The 24,814-nt window shown below is 41.1% G+C and overlaps 1 protein-coding gene across 1 annotated transcript; it reads right to left on the reverse strand.

The window, feature by feature from the left end:
- Positions 1 to 18,408: 18,408 nt before the first annotated feature.
- Positions 18,409 to 19,335, reverse strand: LOC133768063 (olfactory receptor 9S13-like). The gene has a single exon (XM_062202476.1). It carries the CDS (start codon positions 19,333 to 19,335, stop codon positions 18,409 to 18,411), a length of 927 nt encoding a protein of 308 aa, XP_062058460.1.
- Positions 19,336 to 24,814: the final 5,479 nt, after the last annotated feature.

The following is a 24,814-nucleotide window of genomic DNA, read 5'->3' on the forward strand; positions in this document are numbered from 1 at the left end:
ATTCAACACGCAGTAAACAGAAAACTCACTATTTCTCAGGAGTATAGACAAGGGCTGTAGACAATAACCCAATCTCAAAATGCCAATTTCACTCACATACATGAACTTTTTGTATTCTGTATATTAGTTACCATAAATTAGGGGGAACATACGATATTTGTCTGTTGCAGACTGGTTTACTTCACTAAGCAGAATGGTTTCTAATTGCATTCATTTTGTTGCAAAAGACAGGATTTCATTTTTTAATGGCTGGGTAGTATTCCATAATGTATGTTTGCCACATTTCTTTATTAAGTTCTGCCCCACGATCATTTGATAATCTATTAACAAAACTGAAATTCTCTTTCCTAATGAAGAATTATAAAAATATCTGCTTGACACCAATATTATGATGCGATGGATAAAGCTGTAGCCTGCAGCACTGGCATCCTACATGGGCACCAGTTTGTGTCCCAGCTGCTCCACTTCAGACAAGGCTCCCCACTAATGGCCTGAGAAAAACAGCAGAAGATCCCCACATGATTGGGCCCCTGCTACCCATGTGGGAGACAGGATGAAGCTCCTGTCTCCTGGCTTTGGCCTGGTCTAGCCCTGGCCGTCTGGGAAGTAAACCAGGAGGTGGAAGATCGATCTCTCTCTCTCTCTCTCTCTCTGTAACTTTGACTTTCAAAAAAAAAGAGAAAAGAAAAGAAAAATCTGCTCACCTTAAGAAATGCTGTTACCCTTTAAAGCATCACCTCTCACAGCTAAGGCCCCTCCTCATTGCTATATGGTAGGAGATTCTGGGGAAAGTAAATGAAAGGATTTCTTTTTAAATGAAAGGATTTTAATTATAGCTTAATTATTTAATGTCTAGAATTAGCCTCAATCCAAAAATTTATCAAGTTTTATTGTTGGCCAATAGTTAACGTAAGGAAAGCACCTTGTTTTCCTTTGCAATGATTCTGAAGATGTAAGCAAACATTGTGCTGCACTGTCTCAGTCGATGGCAGGGGCTGGCCATTCTTGCTCTTTGGCTGTCTGCTTTTATTTTTCCACTTGTGGTGATAACAGTCGAGGGATACCTCCCAGTAATTATTTCCCCAGAGTTAACGCTAACATGACCGGAAGAAAACTTTTTTTTTTAAGATACATGAGTATATAATAGATGTCTGTGGTAAGACTTGGACAAAAATATTTTTTGTAGCCACTCCTCAAATCCTGTGTACACTCCACTGATAGTACAGATGTGATATTGATATTTAATGGATGTCAAGTCCAAGGAGCACTAATGGCAAAATTAATCCATATTGTTGCTCTGATTAAAATCACTGGCTGAGAATACTGACTTGTACCCCACAGAACCTCAGTAATTCAAAACATATCTATTAAGTCAAAGCAACCAGACCATAGCTGACAGGTACCATGTATGTCTGATAACCATGCACCTAATGTGATCTGAATGGAAAACAAATCATAGAAGTATTTTAACTGAGTGAAGGAAAGCAGCAAGAAAAATTGAAGTTCAGATTTGTCAGTAGAGCGGGGATAGAGTTCCAGGAAAGGAGATTTTACTTTCCCCCACTTATTCTAGGCTGTCCATTAAGCTTCATGAATAATACAACATTCCCCTGGAGGAGCACTAAACATAGATCAATTCTAAATCAACTTCCAGGGATTGAGAATTGTAAAATGGTGTGAACCAGGAGCTAAAATTTACTCTTGCAAACTTTTTTTTTTTTTTTTTCAGAAAGAGAGATGTGATTAAGGGAAGATGTAATTCTCTGTGGAAAGAATCAGAAATTGTGTTTGTAGGTAAATTAAAGTTACTTTTATCATGTGCGCTGTTGGGGAATTCATCTAATGATGTTGACATCTACCCAAGAGATTCTTATGAGTGATGTAGTTGTGTGTGTGTTAAGACAAGCATGAAAGCTGAAAAGGAAATCATACTTGTCTCTGGCTCTATTTTTGTGAATATTTACTGTGCCACTTGAAACTATTTCAAGCTTGAGCTGCGCTGTGCTAATCTACCCAGGGGTTTCTTAAGATTCTTTCTAATTTTGTTCGTAACTAAATTCACTTTATAATAGGGCCCAAGGAGACTGATTAAAATTACCAGTTGTTTTCCCCAGGCTTTTCTTAAGGTAATTCATAGCAGGCTACAAAAGTTTTATTCCACCAGTGGGAATCACCTAGTTGCCCGGAACCAACCAAAGTTCATCATGGGAAAAACAGACCCACGGGTAAGACTGAGACATTGGTCCCCTTGTTCTTCATTGTACCTTGAGACTGGTGGGATCCCATGGCCCATCAGCCTTCCCAAAGGTGCAAATCCCTCAATCTCAGTGCTCTTTCTAACCCATGCACTTACCCATGACAATGGGGCGTTAATTAAAGCATCCGCTGGGAAACCCACTGTTTGGAAACCATCAGAGCAGGGCTGGCTTCCAACAAGCTACCTTGAGAATGACTTTCTCTTTAATTTAAAATGTTTGAGTTAATATTCTCCAAGGGCAAAGATGATTAATAACAATAATAGAGGAGCGTTATGTAGCTTCCTGAGTGGTACCCAGGGCTTGTTGGATTAAAGGATGTAAATGTCTATTGACTGTAAACACTGGGCTACTCAGAGGAAAGAGATGTCAGAAATTTGGATCAAAAGCGGAGATGGAACAGGTCCCAGGCATCCCCAGACATGGCTTACACTGCCCTACAATGCCCATTCCTCAAAGATAATTTTGCAACAAAACTGATTTATCTTTTAATTCCTTTTTCCCACAAATCTTCTGACACACCCTTAGAGCAGTTGTAAACATGCACAAACCTAACAACTGACCATCAAAATATATGAAGGAAAAACTGATAAAATTGAAGCAAAATCTAAAAATTATTGATTAATAGCTAAGACTTCAATACTGCACTCAAAAATGGTTAGAACAATCAGATGGGAGATAAGTAAGAAATCAGAGGACTTGAGCAGCAAAATGAACCATGTAGATCTAAAAGATATATACAGGACACATTACCCCACACCATAGAACACACTCTTCTCAAGTACACTTGGGACAAGTATTAACATGGATCACATCTTAGGTCACACACAGAAGTCTAAATAGTTTTCAAAACATGGGTACCATAGAAAGTGTCTTCTATCATGTAGGATGAAGTGAAAGATGAGCACAGAAGACAAACTGAAAAATTCACAACACATTCTTAACCAATGAATAACTAAAGAAATCAAAATGAAAATTATAAACTATTTAGAGAGTAAGGTACACAAAAACACAACATAACAAGATTTATGGAACATGGTGATAGCATTGTTAAGGGGGCAGTTTATAGCTATAGATTTTTACATTAAAAAATAAGGAAGATCATTAAGTTACATAACAAAATAAGGTAATAAGAAACAAAGGACGCAAGTAAGTGTTGTGGCACATTTGGTTAAACCGCTAGTTGAACATTAACATCTCACTATCAGAGTGTTTGGTTCGAGTCCCACTTACTTCAGGCTTCTGATCTAGCTTCCTGCTAATGTGGCTGGGAGGCAGAGGATAATGATCTCAGATACCTGGGTTTCTGTCACCCATGTGGGAAACCAGGACAGAGTTCCTGGCTCCTGGCTTTGGCCTGGCTGAGCCCAGCTGTTGTGATCATTTGGAGAGTCAACTGGCAGATAGAAGATCTCCTCCCTGTCTCTTCCTTTCTTTCTGTCAGTCTCTCTTTCAAGTAAATAAATAAATATTTTTTAAAAAATAAAAGAACAAACTAAACCCACACCAGCAGAAAGAAAAAAAGCTATAAATATCATAGCAGAGTTAAATAAAATAAAGAACAGAAAAATAACACAAAATCCATGAATCCAAAACTCTGCCCGATGAAGCTAGATGGACTAAAAGAGAGAACACCCAAATAAATAAAATCAACGCTGAAATAAAAAATGGATTTTACTATTAATTCTACTGAAATAAGAACAGGATCATAAAACATTACTAGGAGCAACTTTGAGCTATCTTAGAGGAGCTGCACAAAATTTTGGAAATACAAAACTTACCAAGAATGAAATAGACAACGTGAATGGACCTATAGTTAATAAATAGATTGTTTCAGTAATTAAAAAAAGAAGAAGAAAATCTGACACAGAAAACTCCTGGATATTATATAGCCTCATCAACGAATTCTACCAACCATGTAAGAACCAGTAACAGCGTTTGTGATACATGAGAGAAGCAGTGAACACGATCTCATTTTATAAGGATTGCATTACCCTGGTACTGAAGCTAGCCAAGAACATAAGAGGAAAGGAAATTACAAACATTATACACACTGATGCAAAATCCTCAGCAAAATGCTAACCAACCAACAATGTATTAAGAAGGATGATACTCCTTAACCAAGTGAGATTTATTCCTGAAAGACAAGGATTGTTCACATATGAAAATCAACCAGTAATAAACCATCCTAATGAAATACAGTGGGAAACACATGATCATTTCAATTGATGCAGAGAAAGAATTTTACAAAATTCAGTACTTCAGAACAGAAAATTTCAAAAAACTAAAAATAAAAGGAAACTACCTCAACAACATAATAAAATTCATATCTGAAAAACAACACAAACATACTCGTTTTCCTCTAAGATCAGAGACAAGAATGTCTACTTTTGCCACTTCTATTCAAAGTATTATTGGAAATGCTAGCCAGAGTAATAAGCAAAGAAGAATAAAGTACATCTGAATCAGAGGGGAAAAAGATTATTGTTTGCAGGTGAAATAGTGATAAGAAAATCATAAAAATAGGAGAGGATGCTTTAAGAAATTTCAGGGGCTAACTCTTCATTAATACAGGTACAGGTTTCTCAAGAATATTATTAGCAACTGAATTCATCAGAGATAAGGAATCCAAAGATGTCATTAGTGTTGAACATTAGGAAGTCTAAACATTTAACTGTCACATTCGCAGATTACAAGTCAAAATTTATATATCCAAAAATTACCTAAATGATGCAGAGAAAAGCACTCATACAATAATATGCAACTTCTTTAAAATTTTTTTTTGCAAAACAGGAATAGAAATTGCATGATTTGAACATGAGTAAATTTTTAAAAAATTTACAATCACAGATTCTTAGTGGGAAAATATTAGCAGCAATGTTTAAAATTAAAAAAATAAAAGGAAGTCTTCTGGTCCTGGTCAATTAGTATGACCAGAATTTAGTAAAAATTTAAAAGATAAAGCAAAATAATTAAGCCAGGTAGGGAATCTCAATAAATTATCTTGCAGTGTGAGAAGACAGTGGAAAATTACTGCAGCTGGAGGAGGAGAATGAAGAAAAACAGTATAAACAAATTCAGTCTCTGACAAGTTCTAGGGAAATGCAATTAAATGTTAAGTTTGCTTTTAGGGCAAAAAAAAATAAATAAATAAAATCCCACACATTTCCCATGAAGTTTTTGAAGACCCCTCATACTTGCCAGTTGGAATGACACCTGGAGGCGGGCCAGCAATTCTTGCGAGGGTCACACTCCCGAGAGCACAGTTCACTTCCTTCCAATTTCACAGTGACCCTGACTACCATCAAGTAGCAGCGGAACTGACAGGAGAGCTGTGGAACCCCAAACTTCTCTGGGAAGGAGAAGGAGTAAGGAGTCAGGAGTCAGGTCTCTGCCCATGTGGGAGACCAGGATGGAGTTCCTAGCCCCTGGCTCCTACACGGGCCAGGGCCAGTCAGTACAGATATCTGAGGAGTGAAGAAGTGAATGGAGCAATATCTTTCTGTCTCTGCCTCACAAGGAAATACGTTTTGAAAAATCTAGAGAAGTGAATTTAAAAAATAATTTGAGTTGGTTAAATCTTTAACCAGTGAAAATATCCTTCAAACAAATAAACAAAAAGAAAGACAAAGGCTTGAAAAGATTTACTGCCCACTACAAGAAATATTAAGAAAATATTTCAGGTCAAAGGAGTGTGGTGTAGGTCAGAAACTGAAATCTACAAAAAAATGGATGATTCAGAAATTAATTGAATAAATTTAAAATAAAATTTTATTTTTCTTATTTTCAATTACTCTAAAAGATAACTAATTGCTGCTCGTCACGGGGCAGCAGGTTTGATAGAGCTCATCAGGGCCAGCCTGGGGAGCTCAGGGGCCAAGCGGGATGATGAGTGTCGGCGGCAAAGGAACCACACCAGAGCCGGAGATCAGTCAATGCCCAGGGCGCAGCCAAGTTCTCAACTTTATTGGGAGGGGAAGAGCTTTTATAGACACAGAAAAGGGGCTGTCCAGGGCACAAGGTAACCGGCCAATCAGCTGAAAGGTAAGGCAGGACACAAGTCGGGCAGGCCCTCAAGGGCCAATCACAGCCGAGGACACATACTGTTCACGAGTACGGAAGTCTCCTGTCAGACTAGGTACCTCCCCTGGGGGCCATCTTAGATTGCTGGAAACGCTGAGTCACTGGGATGCGGAAGTGCAGCAAACTCCAGCAAAGGCTTAGCGGCCTTGTCAACTGAAGGCTTAGCAACTTTGTTTCCTTTTCGATTGGAGGCCCCCCCCCCCCAACTAATTATTTAGTACAGGAGCCAGAGATCTACAGCCTACCAGCCAAATCTGACAAGCCGCAAGTTTAGGCATGTCTATAAGGAAAAAAATTTTTTTTCTTATATCTTCTTCTCAATTTGCAGTGAACCTAAAACTCCTCTTAAAAAATGAAGTTCAAAAACTCCAACAAAATCCTAAAAAGCATTTCTGAGGAAATTACAAAAGGCCTAATTGCATAGAGGATTAATAGGAAGACTTAATATAAGAGTTCAGTTATGCCCCAAATGATCTATACATTCAACTCCATCAAATCAAAACCCCAGGAAGGTTTGTTCTTGTATTAACTGAAAAGCATATCCTAAAATTTTACATACAACTACAAAGAACCTGGAATAACTTGAGCAACTTTGACAAGAACAAAGCTGAAAACAGCCTCAAATTCCCTGCTGTCAGGTAACTTACAAACTGAGGGCATTAAGATGGTGTGGAATTGACATCAGCATACCCACACAGTCCAAGGGAAGCAGAACTCATAAACAGATCACACTCATAGAATAAACCGATTCTCTGCAGGGGCACAGAAGTGTTCAGTAGAAAAAAAGATAATCTCTCCAACAAACAGTACTAGAACAATTGGATATCCATTTGTAAAAATTGGAATTTATTCATACCTCGAACCACACATAAAAATGAATTAAAAGTGTATCAAAGAGATAAATGCAAAACCTAGTTATGAAACTATTTGGAAACGTAGAAAAACATGTTTGTGACCTGGAGTTAGGCAGATTTCTTACAGTTAGTACCAGAGGACAATCCAAAAGTGAAATAATGAGAGATTGTATTTATTAAAATTAAGAACATCTTACCTTTGAAAGACATGTTTAATATGATCAAATAATGAACTCAAATAAATATTTGCAAATCACATCTTTTTTAAAATTATTTATTTATTTTTTTATTTATTTTTTGACAGGTAGTGTGTACAGTGAGAGAGACAGAAAGATCTTCCTTTTGCCGTTGGTTCACCTTCCAATGGTCGCCGCGGCCAGTGCACCGCGCTAATCCGAAGCCAGGAACCAGGTGCTTCTCCTGGTCTCCCATGCGGGTGCAGGGCCCAAGCACTTGGGCCATCCTCCACTGCACTCCAGGGCCACAGCAGAGAGCTGGCCTGGAAGAGGGGCAACCGGGACAGAATCTGGTGCCTCGACCGGGACTAGAACCCGGTGTGCCGGCACCGCAGGCGGAGGATTAGCCTATTGAGCTGTGGCGCCGGCCGAGATTTATTTATTTTTAAAAGTCAGATTTACACACAGAGAGAGAAGGAGAGGCAGAGAGAGAGATCTTCCATCCGCTGGTCCATTCCCCAGTTGGCCGCAATGGCTGGAGCTGTGCTGATCCAAAGCCAGGAGTCAGGAGCTTCTTCCAGGCCTCCCATGCGGGTGCAGGGGCCCAAGGACTTGGACCATATTCTACTGCTTTCCCAGAGAGTTGGATCTGAAGTGGAGCAGCCGGGACTTGCACCAACGCCCATATGGGATGCTGGCACTGCAGGCGGCAGCTTTACCTGCCACTCCACAGCACCGGCCCCAAATCACATATCTTTATTAAGGGTATTTTCTAGGATTTTTAAAATTCCGATCAGTAAAAAATGAGTAATACAATGAAATTTGACAAATCTGGATATCATCAAAGTAAACGATACATTTTCAGAAAACATATGTTCAACACCATGAAGAGCATAAGGAAGTTCCACCACATATGAGAACCAGCGGTCCCCTCTCAGACAGAATTACCCCCATCGGGAAGGCAGGCAGCAGGCTGTGTGGTCTCCAGGACTGGCGTGGTCAGATTCCATCACTTCTTTCCACCTGAACGAGTGTAAAATCGGCTCTTATTGTCAATTTGAGTCCCATTTCTCTGATTACTATCAGTACAAAATATCACAGGCAATTTTATTTTTGTTCTTCTATGAAATGTGTGTGAGTATATTTGGTCCATTTCCCAGTGGTTGGCTGAGCCTCTATTACAGATTTGTAGGCACTCAGTATATAATCTTGTTGGTTGTGTACTCTGGACATGTATTTTGTATTTACCTTCTATAAAGTGTCCTTCAATGTGGAAAAAAATTATGTTATATTTATAGGGAAGTTTCCTCTCACATGGTTGATGCTCTTTGTAATTTTTGAGCAATATTTTTTTTTTTTTTTTTTTTTTTTTTTTTTAATTTTTGACAGGCAGAGTGGACAGTGAGAGAGAGACAGAGAGAAAGGTCTTCCTTTTGCCGTTGGTTCACCCTCCAATGGCCGCCGCGATAGCGCGCTGCGGCCGGCGCACCGCGCTGTTCCGATGGCAGGAGCCAGGTGCTTCTCCTGGTCTCCCATGGGGTGCAGAGCCCAAACACTTGGGCCATCCTCCACTGCACTCCCTGGCCACAGCAGAGAGCTGGCCTGGAAGAGGGGCAACCGGGACAGGATCGGTGCCCCGACCGGGACTAGAACCCGGTGTGCCGGCGCCGCAAGGCGGAGGATTAGCCTGTTGAGCCACGGCGCCGGCCTTGAGCAATATTTTCTATTGTGTGCCCTAAATAATTTTATAATTTCTCAAGAGAGGTCTTATACATCTCTTGCTAAATTACTCCTAAAACCTTTATTTTATCTGATATTGTACTTGCTTGCTGCTTTTGTATGGACAAGTACTCTTCTTCGTACATTAACCCAGGCAGTTTTGTAAACTTGTAAAGATTATGCAACAGAAATGTAATCCCACATTTGATCATCAGACTTTTAACCTTTTTTTTTTTTTTGACAGATAGGGATAGACAGTGTGAGAGAGAGGTCTTCCTTCCGTTGGTTCACTCCCCAAATGGCCGCTACAGCCGGAGATACGCTGATCTGAAGCCAGGAGCCAGCTGCTTCTTCCCGGTCTCCCACACGGGTGCAGGCACCCAAGCACTTGGGCCATCCTCCACTGCCCTCCCGGGCCTCAGCAGAGAGCTGGACTGGAAGAGGAGCAACCGGGACTAGAACCCGGCACCCATACCGGATATTGACACCACAGGCGGAGGATTAGCTAAGTGAGCCACGGGGTTGGCCCCCTTTTAATCTCTTTTTGTTATTGCATTGCACTGGTTAGATTTCTGACATAATGTTGAATTGCATTAGATATAAAGAGCATGTTAATATTTTTCCTAATTTTTAAGAAATGCATATAGTATTTTCCCATTTAGAATATGTGTACACTCAGTTGTAGACATCTTTAATAGTGAAGTTTAGTTATTTTATAAGTTGACTAATTTTTTTTTAATCATAACATGGTGTTAAAATTTATCAAATGTTCTTTCTATAGGTTCTATGATATTTTTTCAGGATTTTAAGATTTTTTAGAAATTTTTATTAATATAAATAGAACAGATTTCATGTATTTCACAGGGTAATTTCTTTTTTTAAGATTTTATTTATTTATTTTAGAGGTAGAGTTACAGATAGAGAGAGGGAGAGACAGAGAGAAAGGTATTCCATCCACTGGTTCATTCTCCAAATGGCCCCAACTGCCGGCGCTGGGCTGATCCAGAGTCAGGAGTTTCTTCTGGGTCTCCCACACAGGTGCAGGGGCCCAAGCACTTGGTCCATCTTCCATTGCTTTGCCAGGCCGTAACAGAGAGCTGGATTGGAAGTGGAGCAGCGGGACTTGAACTGGTGTCCACATAGGATGTCTTTGATGCAGGCAGCCCAGCCTACCATTCCACAGCACCGGTCCCTACGGGATAATTTCTTATTCTTTTACTCAGTTAATATGGTGAGTATGGTATTAAACAATTAAGGCCTTCCCAATCTAACAATTTGCTCATAATGAGCAACTTTTATTATATTTAATTCAAGAGAAATCTCAATTTTATAATATAGAACAGGCATTCTGTGCTTAAGTTAATAGAATATTTAGAAAATAAATATTGTGGGGCTGGCACTGTGGCACAACAGGTTAAGGCCTCAGCCTGCAGCACTGGCATCCCATATAAGCACCGGTTTGAGTTCCCACTGCTCCTCTTCCAATCCAGCTAATGCACCTGGGAAAGCAGCAGACGATGGCCCAGGTACTTGGGCCCTTGCACCCATGTGGGAGACCCAGAAAAAGCTCCCGGCTCCTGGCTTCAGATTGGCTCAGCTCTGGCCATTGAAACCATTTGGGGAGTGAGCCAGTGAATGGAAGACCTCTCCCCTCCCCATGCCCCATAACTCTGTCTTTCAAATAAATTAAATTAAAAAAAAAAGAAATTTTGTACAATAAACACTATACAGACATTAAAACAAGATCTGAGCTTAAATTCTCTGAACTTAAGGTAATAAAAACTAGACGTCAACAACAAAAATCTATCATCTAAGTAAATAAATCATATTGAAATAAGAAACCTCCTCTAAATAACTCAGTGTGAAAGAGAAAAGAGAAAGAAAAATATTTATAAAACAATGAAAATAAAAACAAATTATATTGAAAGCTATGCAAAGTTTTAAACATAACTCATTTAAATAGAAACTGAAGGTAATGTAAGCATTCAACATATACATTAAGAAAAATAAGGCTAATAAAACAGAATAACTTAGGAAAATAAATTGAGCTAATTATGTTGGTGTGTGGATGTACATGCAATTTATTGCTAAATTTAATGTGTATCCAGTATTTGTAATGTTTTACATGTTGCTATTTTGAATACAAAATTTTGCATAAGAAAAACAAAACAAAAACACTAGTGAGTAGACATCATAAAATAAATAGTTTAAAAATAGCAATATGAAACAAAATCCTAAAGGTATGAAGTCAAACCTTTGGTAAGTTTAACTGAGGGGAAAAATAGGATAAAACGTCTAGGATGAGAACCAGACATTTAAAGGAGCACACTATCACGAGAAGCTGGGGCTGCCGTGGTGATGCAGCAGGGTAAACCGCTGTTTGCATCCCCAGCATTCCCTGTCAGAGTTGCTGGTTCAAGTCCAGCTGCTCCACTTCCAATCAAAATTCCAGCAGATGCACCTGGGAAAGTAGCAGAAGATGGCCCAAGTAATTGGGCCCTGCCACCCATGTGAGAAAGCAGGTGGTTTCTCTACAGCTGTTACTGCCCTTTGACTAGTGAATCAACAGATAGAAGATCTCTTTCTCACTCTGCCTTTCATATATGTAAATCTTTAAATTTTTATAGGAATCCATTTCCTAACATTGATAATATATTAATTTGTTGTATTGTTTTTATCATATTTTAATGTTAGGATTCAAGAAAATATCTTTGAAAAATTATTCAAATCCGGTAGATAATACAGATTTTCAAATCAATCTATAAACTGTGAAAATAATAGGACATAAATAGAAACTAATTAAACCAATAAGCACCATACTGAGTATTTGCCAGACATTTACTTGAAGAGTCCCATGACAAGACAGTTTTGCAACAATGATATCACCTCCATTTTATTTTTTATTTTGCTTTGCTTCTTGATGGAATTATTAGTATTTAGATGATTTATCAATATTGTGGTATAATATTTGGTACCACTCCTCTGTACAACTATTTGACAAAGTCAATAATTTACATTACATTAGCACTGTAAATCCTTTTGCAAAGATTGAGCAATGGCAAACCTGATTATGATCTAAGGAAAACAAAGCTTGTAGAATATTCGATTGTGTGCATCTCTCTTTCTACCTCCCCAATAGATAGATGAATATGTAGATATTCATATTTATAGAAATATCAATAAATTTATTACCAGTATTAATATATTAGTACTATAATTTAATTGAAATTTCGAATACAACTAACCCAACTAAAACAAGAATCACAAGTTTGTGTAATACCTAGAAATCATATTACCTAGAAATATTTTTTAAAGTATCAGTTTTTATTGAGATTAGATTTTAATTTGTTTTCTCAGAAATGATTTGATTTAATTCATTTTAAAAGAATCTATTGATGATTTTTTTAAAGATTTTATTCATTTATTTGAGAGGTAGAGTTACAGAGAGAGAGAGAGAGACAGAGAGAAAGGTCTTCCATCCTGTGGTTCACTCCCCAAATGGCTGCGATGGCTAGAGCTGGGCTGATCTGAAGCCAGGAGCTTCTTCCGGGTCTTCCACATGGGTGCAGGGACCCAAGCACTTGGGCCATCTTTCACTGCTTTCCCAGGCCACAGAAGAGAGCTGGATCCAAAGTGCAGCGGCCGGGACTCGAACCGGTGCCCATGTGGGATGCCGGCACCACAGGCGGATTAATCTAGTGTGCCACAGCGTCAGCCCCATGATGACTTTAAAAATGAAAATAAATCTTAACCTCTGAAACTTTTCTTGGAAATGCTTCCACAGGGAGTTATTGATAATATTGATCTTGGTTGAGTCTTAGTTTATACATGGCTGGAGGTCAATGAAAAGATAACTCTTCAACAACAGCCTTTCTGGAGCACTCTGTCCCTAGACTATAAATCAGAGGATTCAGCATAGGAATGATCAGAGTGTGGAACACAGCTAGCAGCCTGCTTTGCTCTGGTGCGGAGATGGCCCTGGGCTGGGCGTACATGAAGACGGTTCCATAGAATGAATTCAGCTCGGCTACCTGGGAGCCACAGGTGGAGGAGGTCTTGCTCCTGCCACGGGTGGAGGGGATCTTGGCACAGAGCAGAGGCTGTGAGCGCAGGAAGCCAGGAAGACAGCCCAGCCGTGGTGCTGATGGTGCCCAGCGCAGAGGACAAAAGGCAGGAGCTCATTCACAAAGGGGTCGACGCGTGCGATCTCCATCAGGGCTGGGACATCGCAGCAAAAATGCCCCGGTCCGTCTCCTGCCAGAAACGCAGGCTGAAGGCGAAGCCTGTTTGCATCGTGGAGTGGGTGCGGCGGCAGCTGTAGGAGCCCATCAGCAAACGCAGGCCAGCCGGCTGAGACAGGCGCGAAGCCCGCGGGAGAGCAAAAGCTGCCGCAGCCATGGCGGTCCTCTGAGAGCAGACCAGCAGGTGGACGATGCCTCTCTCTTTCTGTCACTCTGCTTTTCAAATAAATTTTCAAAAGTCTTTAAAAAACAAATATATTAGCGTAGCAAATTTCTTCTTATGGGTACATTCTTTTGGTTCTGTTTCTACTAATACACTTCTTTTGTAGAAGGAGGACATATTTCAATTTCTACAAGTAATTAATAAAAATACCAACATAAAGTAAGTAAAATTATAATCAATAATTTGAAGCTACGCTAATAAAAAATTAAAATTGGGAGAAAAGGTTTAGAAAGAAGTTTAAAAAATTAATTTTTTCATACAGAAACTCAATGCAAAAAAACATGTTTACTTTTTTGAATTGAAAGTAAACATTAATAAATGTAAACAGCCTAAATAAATATATCATTTCAAACATAATTTCCTGACTTCTTAACCTCAGAGTCATTGTGCATCTACACATATCAAGGAGAATTTAGTGGAAACCTGGAGGGGATTCCGCACTATGAATTATTTTACTGAAAAGTTTTTTCTTCAAGCGCCACGTCATGTAATGACTTTCAAATGTACAGAACTCTTTTTGGTCTCCATGTTTCAGATGTGAAACTGTGACTCAGCATTCGGTGGCAGCAAATCAATCCCAATCAATTTCCCCAACAATTTGTAAAAAACCGTAGAGGACTTGGAAACCTGCAGAAGGGATTGGTTAAATGATGTGTGTTGAAGAATTTTATCACTGGGCCGGCACTGTGGCTCAATAGGCTAATCTTCCGCCTGTGGTGCCGGCACACCAGGTTCTAGTCCCGGTCGGGGCACCGGATTCTGTCCCGGTTGCCCCTCTTCCAGGCCAGCTCTCTGCTGTGGCCAGGGAGTGCAGTGGAGGATGGCCCAGGTGCTTGGGCCCTGCACCCCATGGGAGACCAGGAGAAGCACCTGGCTCCTGCCATCGGATCAGCGCGGTGCACCGGCCACAGCGCACTGGCTACAGAGGCCACTGGAGGGTGAACCAACGGCAAAGGAAGACCTTTCTCTCTGTCTCTCTCTCTCACTGTCCACTCTGCCTGTCAAAAACAAAACAAAACAAAAAAGAATTTTATCACTCATTAAGCAGTTTTGTCAGAACCTCAGACTATTTTGTATTATTGATTTATTTATCTACGTAAGAAATTGCACATCTCAGTTACTGAATGAGTTGTTAAATATATCATCATCTCCCACTTTTTTAACCACTAAAGGAAAAAACTGATAGGTCAACTCTTAGTAAAATTTGGGCAGATAATGTCTCCTATTATTTCTTGAAAACCTTAAGAGTGGGTAATTTCAGTGTTATCCAATCTCCTCTTCAGAATTAAAAAAAAAAAAAAAAGGCAAAATTTCTCTATCATGAAATGATGTAACAAGTTTGAGCTCCAACATGCCATGGGTAATATGAAGAGAACAAATAATGTTTCTCCTTGATTTTAAATGTAAACGACTCTTAATGAAATTCATCAAAACTGTGCAAAGGATAAGACAAATTCAGGAATAACATAATTGCCAAATACCATCCATCCTGTTCACCCACTTTCTTCAGGCCAGGGAGCAGGGTGACAGGGCAGGCAGCGCCAGACGACGCAACAAGTTCGAGTGGCTTGCACAGTGCCAATTAGTTCCAACCAGTCTTCCTTGTTCAAAACAATTTGGTGAGGGATGGAAATTCCTAGAAATCTTGGGTTGTCCTGAAAGTTTCATTTTGTCCCATTTTCCACAATCACTGTAGGTTGAAATTACAGCGAAACAGCCACCAGATGGCAGCAAACTGCAACTGAGTCCAGGGTTGCCCTCTGAGCCGTAGATCCTGCAGACAGCTCGCTTCATGCTAGCAAAACCATTTCTTTTAGAATACCTTGGAAGCTTTCTGAAATCAAGCTAAAGTGTGACTTTAAAAAGCATTAGGAAATTGCATTTTTCAACTTATTAGAAGTAGAATACCTTACCGCAAGGTTGATCATATCCCAAGAATGTAAAGTTGTTTTATTATTAGAAAATCTATTAGTAATTGCCATAGTGTTAGAACAAGGGATCATGAAGGCATTGGGTCTGATAGCTCAAGAACCTGGGTTCCTGACACCTGTGTGGAAGACCCGGGCTGAGTTCCTTCAGACCTGGATGTTACAATGTTGCAGGCATTTGGAGAGTAAACCAGCAAATGAGAAATTCTCTCTCTCTCTCTCTCTCTCTCTCTCTCTCTCACACACATCAACATTCGAAGCAGTTTGTTCTCTGAATATACAACATCAGGTGTGCAGCAATTTTTATCTCAATCATATCCCTGTTTTCTGATCCACAAGTTGACTTTGAGAACTCAGCTGCTAGTCTAAACTTGGCGTATTTCCTCTAGTGACTTCTATGTGTCCTTGATATTTGCAGCCTCAGTATGATGACACTGCCCTGTATACTTCCCTGTTGGATATTCTGTTTGGAATCATCTTTACATCATTTCCATTAGACATATTGTGGATTCTCTCACACTATTATCGATATTCTGCACGTTGACCTCATGTCTATTGCTTGATCTCTTTTGCTATTTGTTTTCAAATAGCCTAATTCTTTATTCAGTTGTTCTCCACCAGTATTTAAGTTATTGATTTTAAGTTTTAATTTTAAGGCTTTTTTTTTTTTAAAAAAAAAGGTTTATTTCTTTATTTGAAAGGTAGATTTGGGGGGAAGAAGGGGGTGTCTTCCATCCACTGGTTCGCCCCCCAGATGGCCGCAGCAGCCAGTTCTGGGCCAAGCTAAAGCCAGGAACCAAGAATTCCATTCTCATCTCCTACATGAGTAAGAGGCTCAGGTACTTCGGCCATGTCCTACTGCTTTCCCCGGGTGCATTAGCAGGGAGCTGGATCAGGAATGGAGCAGCGGGACTCAAACCAGCACTGTGATACCGGATGCCAGCATCACAAGCAGCAGCTTAACCCATTGAGTCAAAGCACTGACTCCTTGTGTAGTCAATTATTAAAAAAACTGATACCCAAAATTACATGCAAATGTTCACTGCTCAGTACCAAAGATTGATTAAAATGTTAAAATAGGAGCACAAAAAGAGCTTTTACACAAATAATGACAAGAGAGGGGTCAACTTGGTTAAGTTCCAAAACTGACCCTATGGCCACATTGCTCCTAAGGAATGGTTGTTTCTAGGCTGTTGGAATGTGTATTGGAATACATTTTGGATTAAAAGATTGGGAAACTTTACAGGTATTAAGTTCTGCCTCTACCAGCTACTTCATCTCCTGATGCTTTATATTCCTTGTCTGAAAAACAGATAAAAAAACAATCTATGGTGTATCAACCCCACTCCATAAAAAAGCTTTTATTATGTTATGTAACACTTTGTATTAAAAAGAGAGTGGAGAAATAAAGGTAGCAGAATGTTATGGAAACATTTTTGAAGTGAAGAATTGCTGCTTCCAAGATGTATTAGGGACCCCTTTTAAAATGTGTTAACTAGGCCGGCGCCACCGCTCACTAGGCTAATCCTCCGCCTTGCAGCGCCGGCACACCGGGTTCTAGTCCCGGTCGGGGCGCCGGATCCTGTCCCGGTTGCCCCTCTTCCAGGCCAGCTCTCTGCTGTGGCCAGGGAGTGCAGTGGAGGATGGCCCAAGTGCTTGGGCCCTGCACCCCATGGGAGACCAGGAGAAGCACCTGGCTCCTGCCATCGGATCAGCGCGGTGCGCTGGCCGCAGCACGCCTACCACGGCGGACATTGGGGGGTGAACCAACGGCAAAGGAAGACCTTTCTCTCTGTCTCTCTCTCTCTCACTGTCCACTCTGCCTGTCAAAAAAAAAAAAATGTGTTAACTATAGAACAATGCTCCCCAGGAAGCAAATCCAGGTACACAGGGAACAATCACCTTTCACTCAAGTGCGCTTTGTAAATTTTGCCACTAACACGATGGGTTTTACCTTGTGAAAAATGTAAGCAATAATACACACAAATATAGTATGATTTTCATTATTATGTAACAATAATTCTTAATATCGAATCAAAGCATAATTAAATGAAAATAGTATTGTTACCTCATAAATTGAAAATACATATGCTTTCATATATTTTAATAAAATTAAATTATTTTATACCTATATTATTAGTTATATTAATTTATAAAACTTAAAAACTGAAACTTGTTCCTATAAATAAATATCTTTGACATAATAATTTTATAAAAACAAGAGTAACTAGGATCCTTAGAAAATCAACTTTGTCTAAGATATAGCAATGTATATAGTATGTGACAGTACCATCTCCCACATACTATTCCTTTCTCTTTTTTTAAAGATTTATTTATTGATTTGAAAGGCAGAGTTACAGAAAGAGGGAGAGACAGAGGGAGGTCTTCCATCCGCCAGTTCACTCCCCAAATGGCTGCAACGGCCAGAGCTGGGCCGATCCAAAGCCAGGAGCCAGGAGCTTCTTCTGGGTCTCCCATGTGGGTGCAGCGGCCCAAGCACTTGTGCCATCTTCCACTGCTTTCTTAAGCTCATTAGCAGGGAGCTGGATCTGAAGTGGAACAGCCAGGACTCGAACCGTCGCCAATATGAGATTCCAGCACCGCAGGTGGCTTTTCCCACAATGCCACAGTGCAGGCTCTATTTTTTTATTTTTCATAGATCTATTTACTAGAGTGATGGAGAGAGAGAGAGAGAGAGAGAGAGACAAGTTCTCACTTGCTGATTCACTCTCCAAATGCTTGCAATGGCCAGGAGTGGGCCAGGCTGAATCCAGGAACCAGGAACTCAATCCTGATACCTGACACCAACTGTTTGAGCCATATTCTGCTGTCTCCCAGGTTCTGTAATAGTAAGAAGCTGGACTCAGGAGCTAGAGCCAGAACTCCAACTAGCGCATTTGATGCGGGGTATAGTTTATTAACTGCTGAGCTAAACACCTGCTCCTCTACGTATTATCCTTTTCACAGCCTCTTTCACATCTTTGTTTCTCAGACTATATATGAGCGGGTTTAGCATTGGTATGATAAGTGTGTAGAACACAGCTACGATCTTGCTTTGCTCTGGTGCAGAGATGGCCCCAGGCTGGGCGTACATGAAGAAGACGGTTCCATAGAATAAACTCACCCCGGCTACGTGGGAGCCACAGGTGGAGAAGGTCTTGCTCCTGCCGCGGGCGGAGGGGATCTTGAGCACAGTGCAGAGGATGTAAGCGTAGGAAACCAGGATGATAGCCGTGGTGCTGATGATGATGAGCGCAGAGAGGACAAACAGCACGATCTTATTCACAAAGGGGTCGACGCACGCAATCTTGATCAGGGCTGGGACGTCACAGAAAAAATGGTCCAGTCTGTTTTCTCCACAGAAACGCAGGCTGAAGGTGAAGCCTGTTTGCACAACAGAGTTGATACAGCCGCAGAGATAGGATCCAGTGACCAACTGAACGCAGACTTTCTGGGACATGTGCACTGGGTAGAGCAGAGGGGAGCAAATGGCCGAGAATCGATCAAATGCCATTACGGCCAGGAGGAAGCCTTCTGTTGTGACAAACAGGGCGAAGAAGAAAAACTGGGCTGCACAGCCATTGTATGAGATCTTCTTTTCCTTGGTCAAGAAGTTGGCTAACGTCTTGGGAGCAATGACTGTGGAGTAGCAGAGATCTAAGTAAGACAAATTGCTAAGGAAGAAATACATTGGTGTGTGGAGCTTGATGTCTCCCCTGATGACAATTATCATGCTCACGTTTCCCAACACAATGACCATGTAGACCATCAAGAACATCAAGAATAAGAGAAGCTGCAGTTCCGGGGGAGCTCTAAATCCCAGCAGAATGAAGTCGGTCACCTCCGAATCATTCATTTTAGCTCCCTCTTCATGGCTGAGATGTAGGTAGAAATGGAGGAGTGACGAAAATGAGAGAAATGAAATGATCAGAACCCTTGCATTACTGTGAGTAACTGGTGAACCCACATGGAAGAAAGTTTGTCACAGGAGTCCCAAAATTTTATAAAAGCATCTTTGTAGATTACTATTTTTTTTTTTTTAATTTTTGACAGGCAGAGTGGACAGAGAGAGAGAGAGACAGAGAGAAAGGTCTTCCTTTGCCGCTGGTTCACCCTCCAATGGCCGCCGCGGTAGCGCGCTGCGGCCGGCGCACCGCGCTGTTCCGATGGCAGGAGCCAGGTGCTTATCCTGGTCTCCCATGGGGTGCAGAGCCCAAACACCTGGGCCATCCTCCACTGCACTCCCTGGCCACAGCAGAGAGCTGGCCTGGAAGAGGGGCAACCGGGACAGGATTGGCATCTTTGTAGATTACTATTTTTAAAAAGCCTTCCTAGTGAACAATTCTATTCAATGGAAGCCTTTTCAGACATACTTATTTGTAAATAGTGCAAATTGATCTTTTAAGTGTACTTTTGGGAAATGAAGATTCTGAGAAACTATCTGGAAATAAGAGGAATTTTGGTTTTGGTTGTTTTTCTTGGTTTCATTATCAGTTTACTCCCATTGAAAGTTCTTTTCCTCAGTGAAAGATATTTCTTACAAATGTTTGGCCGGCGCCGCGGCTCAATAGGCTAATCCTCCGCCTAGCGGCGCCGGCACACCGGGTTCTAGTCCCGGTCGGGGCACCGATCCTGTCCCGGTTGCCCCTCTTCCAGGCCAGCTCTCTGCTGTGGCCAGGGAGTGCAGTGGAGGATGGCCCAAGCCCTTGGGCCCTGCACCCCATGGGAGACCAGGATAAACACCTGGCTCCTGCCATCGGATCAGCGCCGTGCGCCGGCCGCAGCGCGCTACCGCGGCGGCCATTGGAGGGTGAACCAACGGCAAAAGGAAGACCTTTCTCTCTGTCTCTCTCTCTCACTGTCCACTCTGCCTGTCAAAAAAAAAAAAAAACAAATGTTATAATCTCTTTCATATGTTTGTGGAGTATGAAAATCAAGTTCAATTGATAGTCATAGATTATGTTTAATGGCTAGTTTGTTTACTTACTATAGAAAAGCAACAAGTAGCATTGTATCTGACTGTCTTATAGCAAAAAGAAGGCTTCGGATTCTGACAAAAGCTTCATCTTTTACACATCAACCTCATATTATTTCTTCCCTTATTTTTGTCCCTATGGTGATGAAATTCCTAGTGACATAATTCATCTACTAAAAACAGTTGGTTGGGGTTGGGGTTGCAATGCACCAGATTAAGCCACCACTTGCACCTCCAGTATCCCATATTGGAGCTTTCCAACTCCCTGCTGATGCCCCTGGGAAAGCAGACAAGGATGGTCCGGGTGCTTTAGCCCCTGCCACCCAAGTGGAAGATCCAATTGGCATTACAGGCTCCAGGCTTCAGCCTGGACCAACCCTAGAGGTTGCTGCCTTTTGGAAAGTGAACCAGCAGATAGAAGATTAATCTTTCCTTCAGCCGTCTCTGTCACTCTGCTTGTCAAATAAATAAATAAATAAATCTTTTTTTCAAAAGTGGACTTTTTGGTTTATTTTTCCTAAAAATGAAGAAATCAAATTTTTATTTGTTTTTCTCCTTCCTTCCTTCTTCCATCCCTTCCTGCCTTCCTTCCTTCCTTCTTTCCTACACTCTTTTGTTTGCTTTGGATTTTTAACATAGGAATTCAAGTGGAGAACTTTAAGACCCTTGGGAAAGCCATCTTTTCTTTCTAGAAAGAGACCTCATTAAAAATGCAAGGCCATCTTTAGTTGGAGTATAGAAAGCACAAAGGACAATTAAAGATAGCTACAAATGAAGAAGTAAAAAGAAGATATATGTATTTAAACAAATACCAATTATATTTATTTATGTTCATGTTATGACTATAAAATGCTGTGATGACCTAGGGAAAGAAATAACCTTTTCTTCTAGTTTTATGAATGGGAAAACCAACAAACACAGACTTATGTTTATTCTGAGTCATGAGACTGGTTGACTGAATAACTATTCAATAATCTATCTAAAATGGAAAAGAAAACAGAAAAACAACAAATCAATAACTTGTGTAGTATGGAAATGTTTTTTAGAAATGTATAATTATCTAAATTTACACTAATATAGAAATCACGTAACTGTATTGAATAAGTTATAAATTATGTGTTAATTATTATAATTACCAAAGGTCTCAAATTCTTATTGCTAAGTTTACCCTAATTTGACATTCCTTTCATGGACATTGAATTTATAGAAGCATAGCAAAATCAATTTGATCTCATCATAATATTCTACATTACTGAAAAATTTTAAAGGAGACAGAAAAGTCATTGATTTTAGAAGACAACCTCATATTTTCCTTAAATTCATATTTTATGTGAAAAAAAAACCTGGTTTCAACAAAGTTATTGAAAAAATGCAACTAAAGCTATCTGAAAGAAGGGTATGTAGAGAATAAACAAATTAAATATGAGCCATGCTCAGGAATGAATACTAGTTCTTACCTTAGTTACCATTGTACTATCTATGACAGCGAGTACATTCATGAAGAAATAAAAGCATGAAAAGAAAGACAAAACCTTTGTTCTAAGGGAAGATTTTCCTACAACACAGGTTGCATTTCCTCATGACTCCAATTTGCTGATGTGAGCAAATACTAGCACAAATTGTGGCTTGTCCCTCTTATTACTTTTTAGCTTACTGTACTGTTTCATTGGTTAAACTAATAAACCTTGGTTGGGTCCTGAGAGAAATTATCTCCAGAGGCACAAAAACAAAGTGGTGGGCAATCCCTCCGCAAGGGACTCACTGGAGATTAAAGGTCTCTCTTGCCAATGAGATATCTTGTGTTGTAACATGAAGAGAAAAAGTGACAGAAGAAATTATTAACTTGCACGCTTCCCAGGCCTCTGGAAAAGTCAGAAGAGATCCCTAGAGGACCCAGGACTCTACTTACTCAGCAATGATTATAATAAGGCCAACATGGCTGGGTGAAAAGTATTTGGTTCTTCCTTTTTAAGATTTGTATTTAGGGGTTGGTGTTGTAGTGGGTTAAGCTACCGCCTACAATGCCAACATTCCATTTAGGCACTGGTTCATGGGCCAGCTGCTTCACTTCCAATCTAGCTTCCTCCTATTCTCCTGGGAGAAGTGGTAGAAGATGGCCCAAGCATTTGGGCCCCTGCCACCCATGTGGGAGACCCAGATGAAGCTCCTGGCTCCCGACTTCTGCCTGGCCAGCATTGGCTGTGCATCCATCTGGCAAGTAAATCAGTGGATGGACGACACCTCTCTCTCTCTCTCTCTCTCTCTCTCTCTCTCTCTCTCTCTCTTTCTCTCTCTCTCTCTCTCTCTCTTACTCTGACTTTCAAAATAAATCTTTAGGGGCCCTCGCTGTGGCACAGTGGGTTAATGCCCTGGTCTCAAGTGTGGCATCTCATATGGGCTCCGGTTCAGGTCCCAGCTGCTCCTCTTCCAATCCAGTTCTCTGCTGTGGCCTGGGAAAGCAGTAGAATATGGCCCAAGTCCTTGGGTCCCTGCACCCGCGTGGGAGGCCTGGAGGAAGCTCCTGGCTCCTGGCTCCAGATCTGCTATTGCAGCCAACTGGTGAGTGAACCAGCAGATGGAAGACCTGGCCCTCTTTCTCTCTCTGCCTCTCCACTCTGTGTAACTGTGACTTTCAACTAAGTAAATAAATCTTTAAAAAAAAATAAATCTTCAAAAAATAAAATAAAATTTGTATTTATTTATTGTCAATTTATTTGAAAGGCAGAGACCTTCCATCTGCTGGCTCACTTCCCAAATGCCCTCAACAGGCAGGGCTGGGCCAGGCTGAAGCCAGGACTGTGGATTCTGATTCTGCCACAGGGGTCACAGTGACCCCACTACTTGAGCCTTCACTGTTGCCTCCAGGGTGCATATCAGCAGGAAGTTGGGTCAAAAATGGTGCTGGAACTCAAGCCAGGTACTCCAACAGGGATGCGTGCATTCCAAGTGATATCTTAACCACCATGCCAAACACCTACCCCTTGATTCTTCTTTTTATTTCTGTGATGTTAACAGAGAATGAGCTGACAGCCAACGGAAGCACAGGATTCAAAAGTGCAGGATGCTGGAGTAACAGAGAGACTGGTCCTACTGCCACCTGTGATACCAAAGAAAAAGTGGTCATAGAGGATTCCAGAAACCTGGGAATTCCTTCAGGAGTGAGAACTATACAGAGGTTTTCCTGCCAAGTTCTAGAGCCAAAAAGTGAAAACACCCCCAAGGAGTGTATTGAAAAGGAAAGAAATACTGTGTATTCCTACCTCTGCCATTGTGCACAAAAGCAGCAATAGCCAGGAAAAGGTGAATGAAAGCAACTGAATTTGACCCATAGTACATATTCATTGACCACTACTCTAGAACACACAAAGATTCTAGAGGAAAAAAAGAATCATCCAGAAAAAAATGTTCAAGGCTTTTCACAATCGTATTCTGAGATTTGATATATTTTCTCATCTTTGTTGTATCAATTTTAACGGATTGTGTGTAAATGACATGTTTGCAGAGATGAATCAAAGCAACAAAGCACCGCTTTTCAAGTAACAGCTGGAAGGAGAACATTGAACTCACTGGGGGGAAATAGTGGGGACCTGGTAGGACAGGGAGACCTGGAATGATAGCATAGAGATAGAGATGGGGGGAAAAGCCAACCAGCACAGAGACCCCACCTCTGTGACCAGGGAGAATCCTCACTTCAGGAGAAAGGGGTCCCGGGAGAGCCTCGGGAGACCCCATCTGCGTGATTTTGCCTTAGGGGTAAACCTAGCTACAGGAGGAGTCCATGGGTAGCACAGAATCCGTGGTAGCTAAGTAAGGAGACTGACAGTCCATCACTTTCGGTTCAGAGTAAAAGACGGTATTATGACCTCCACAGCCCCGAGAGCTGAGCTGTGGCCATGTGACTCTATCCTAAGGCAGGAGTCACTGTTGGAATCCATACTTCTCTAGAGGACAGAATCCTCTGTGAATTCTCATCCCTGGTTCTCCACAGATATTCTGACACCCTAGGGGAAAAAAAAACGCAACCTCAAAAATCCAACAAGACTTAGCAGAGCAATGGGAACAGGAGCTCTGCACAAGGGGCAGAGAACATGGACTGTCAGGGGATCCAGCCCCTAGAACACTCCAGGTAGGCTCATCTACTTCATCTGAGTTAGACCCTTCACTCCTCCCTCTCCCTCCACTCCACCTGCTACACAGGGCACGATTCACTGCTGTTGCAATCCATGCACACCGGGACTCCCAGTAAGGTCTCCTGTGACCCTAGCCAGGTCTGCCCAGCCTTGCTCAGAACTGTGTACCTATTCAGGACTGTGCTCCGGACTATAAAAGTGCTGTGCTTACTGACAGCACAAATGCCGCT

Source organism: Lepus europaeus, chromosome 10, assembly GCF_033115175.1.
Source record: "Lepus europaeus isolate LE1 chromosome 10, mLepTim1.pri, whole genome shotgun sequence".
Classification (NCBI taxonomy): Eukaryota; Metazoa; Chordata; class Mammalia; order Lagomorpha; family Leporidae; genus Lepus; species Lepus europaeus.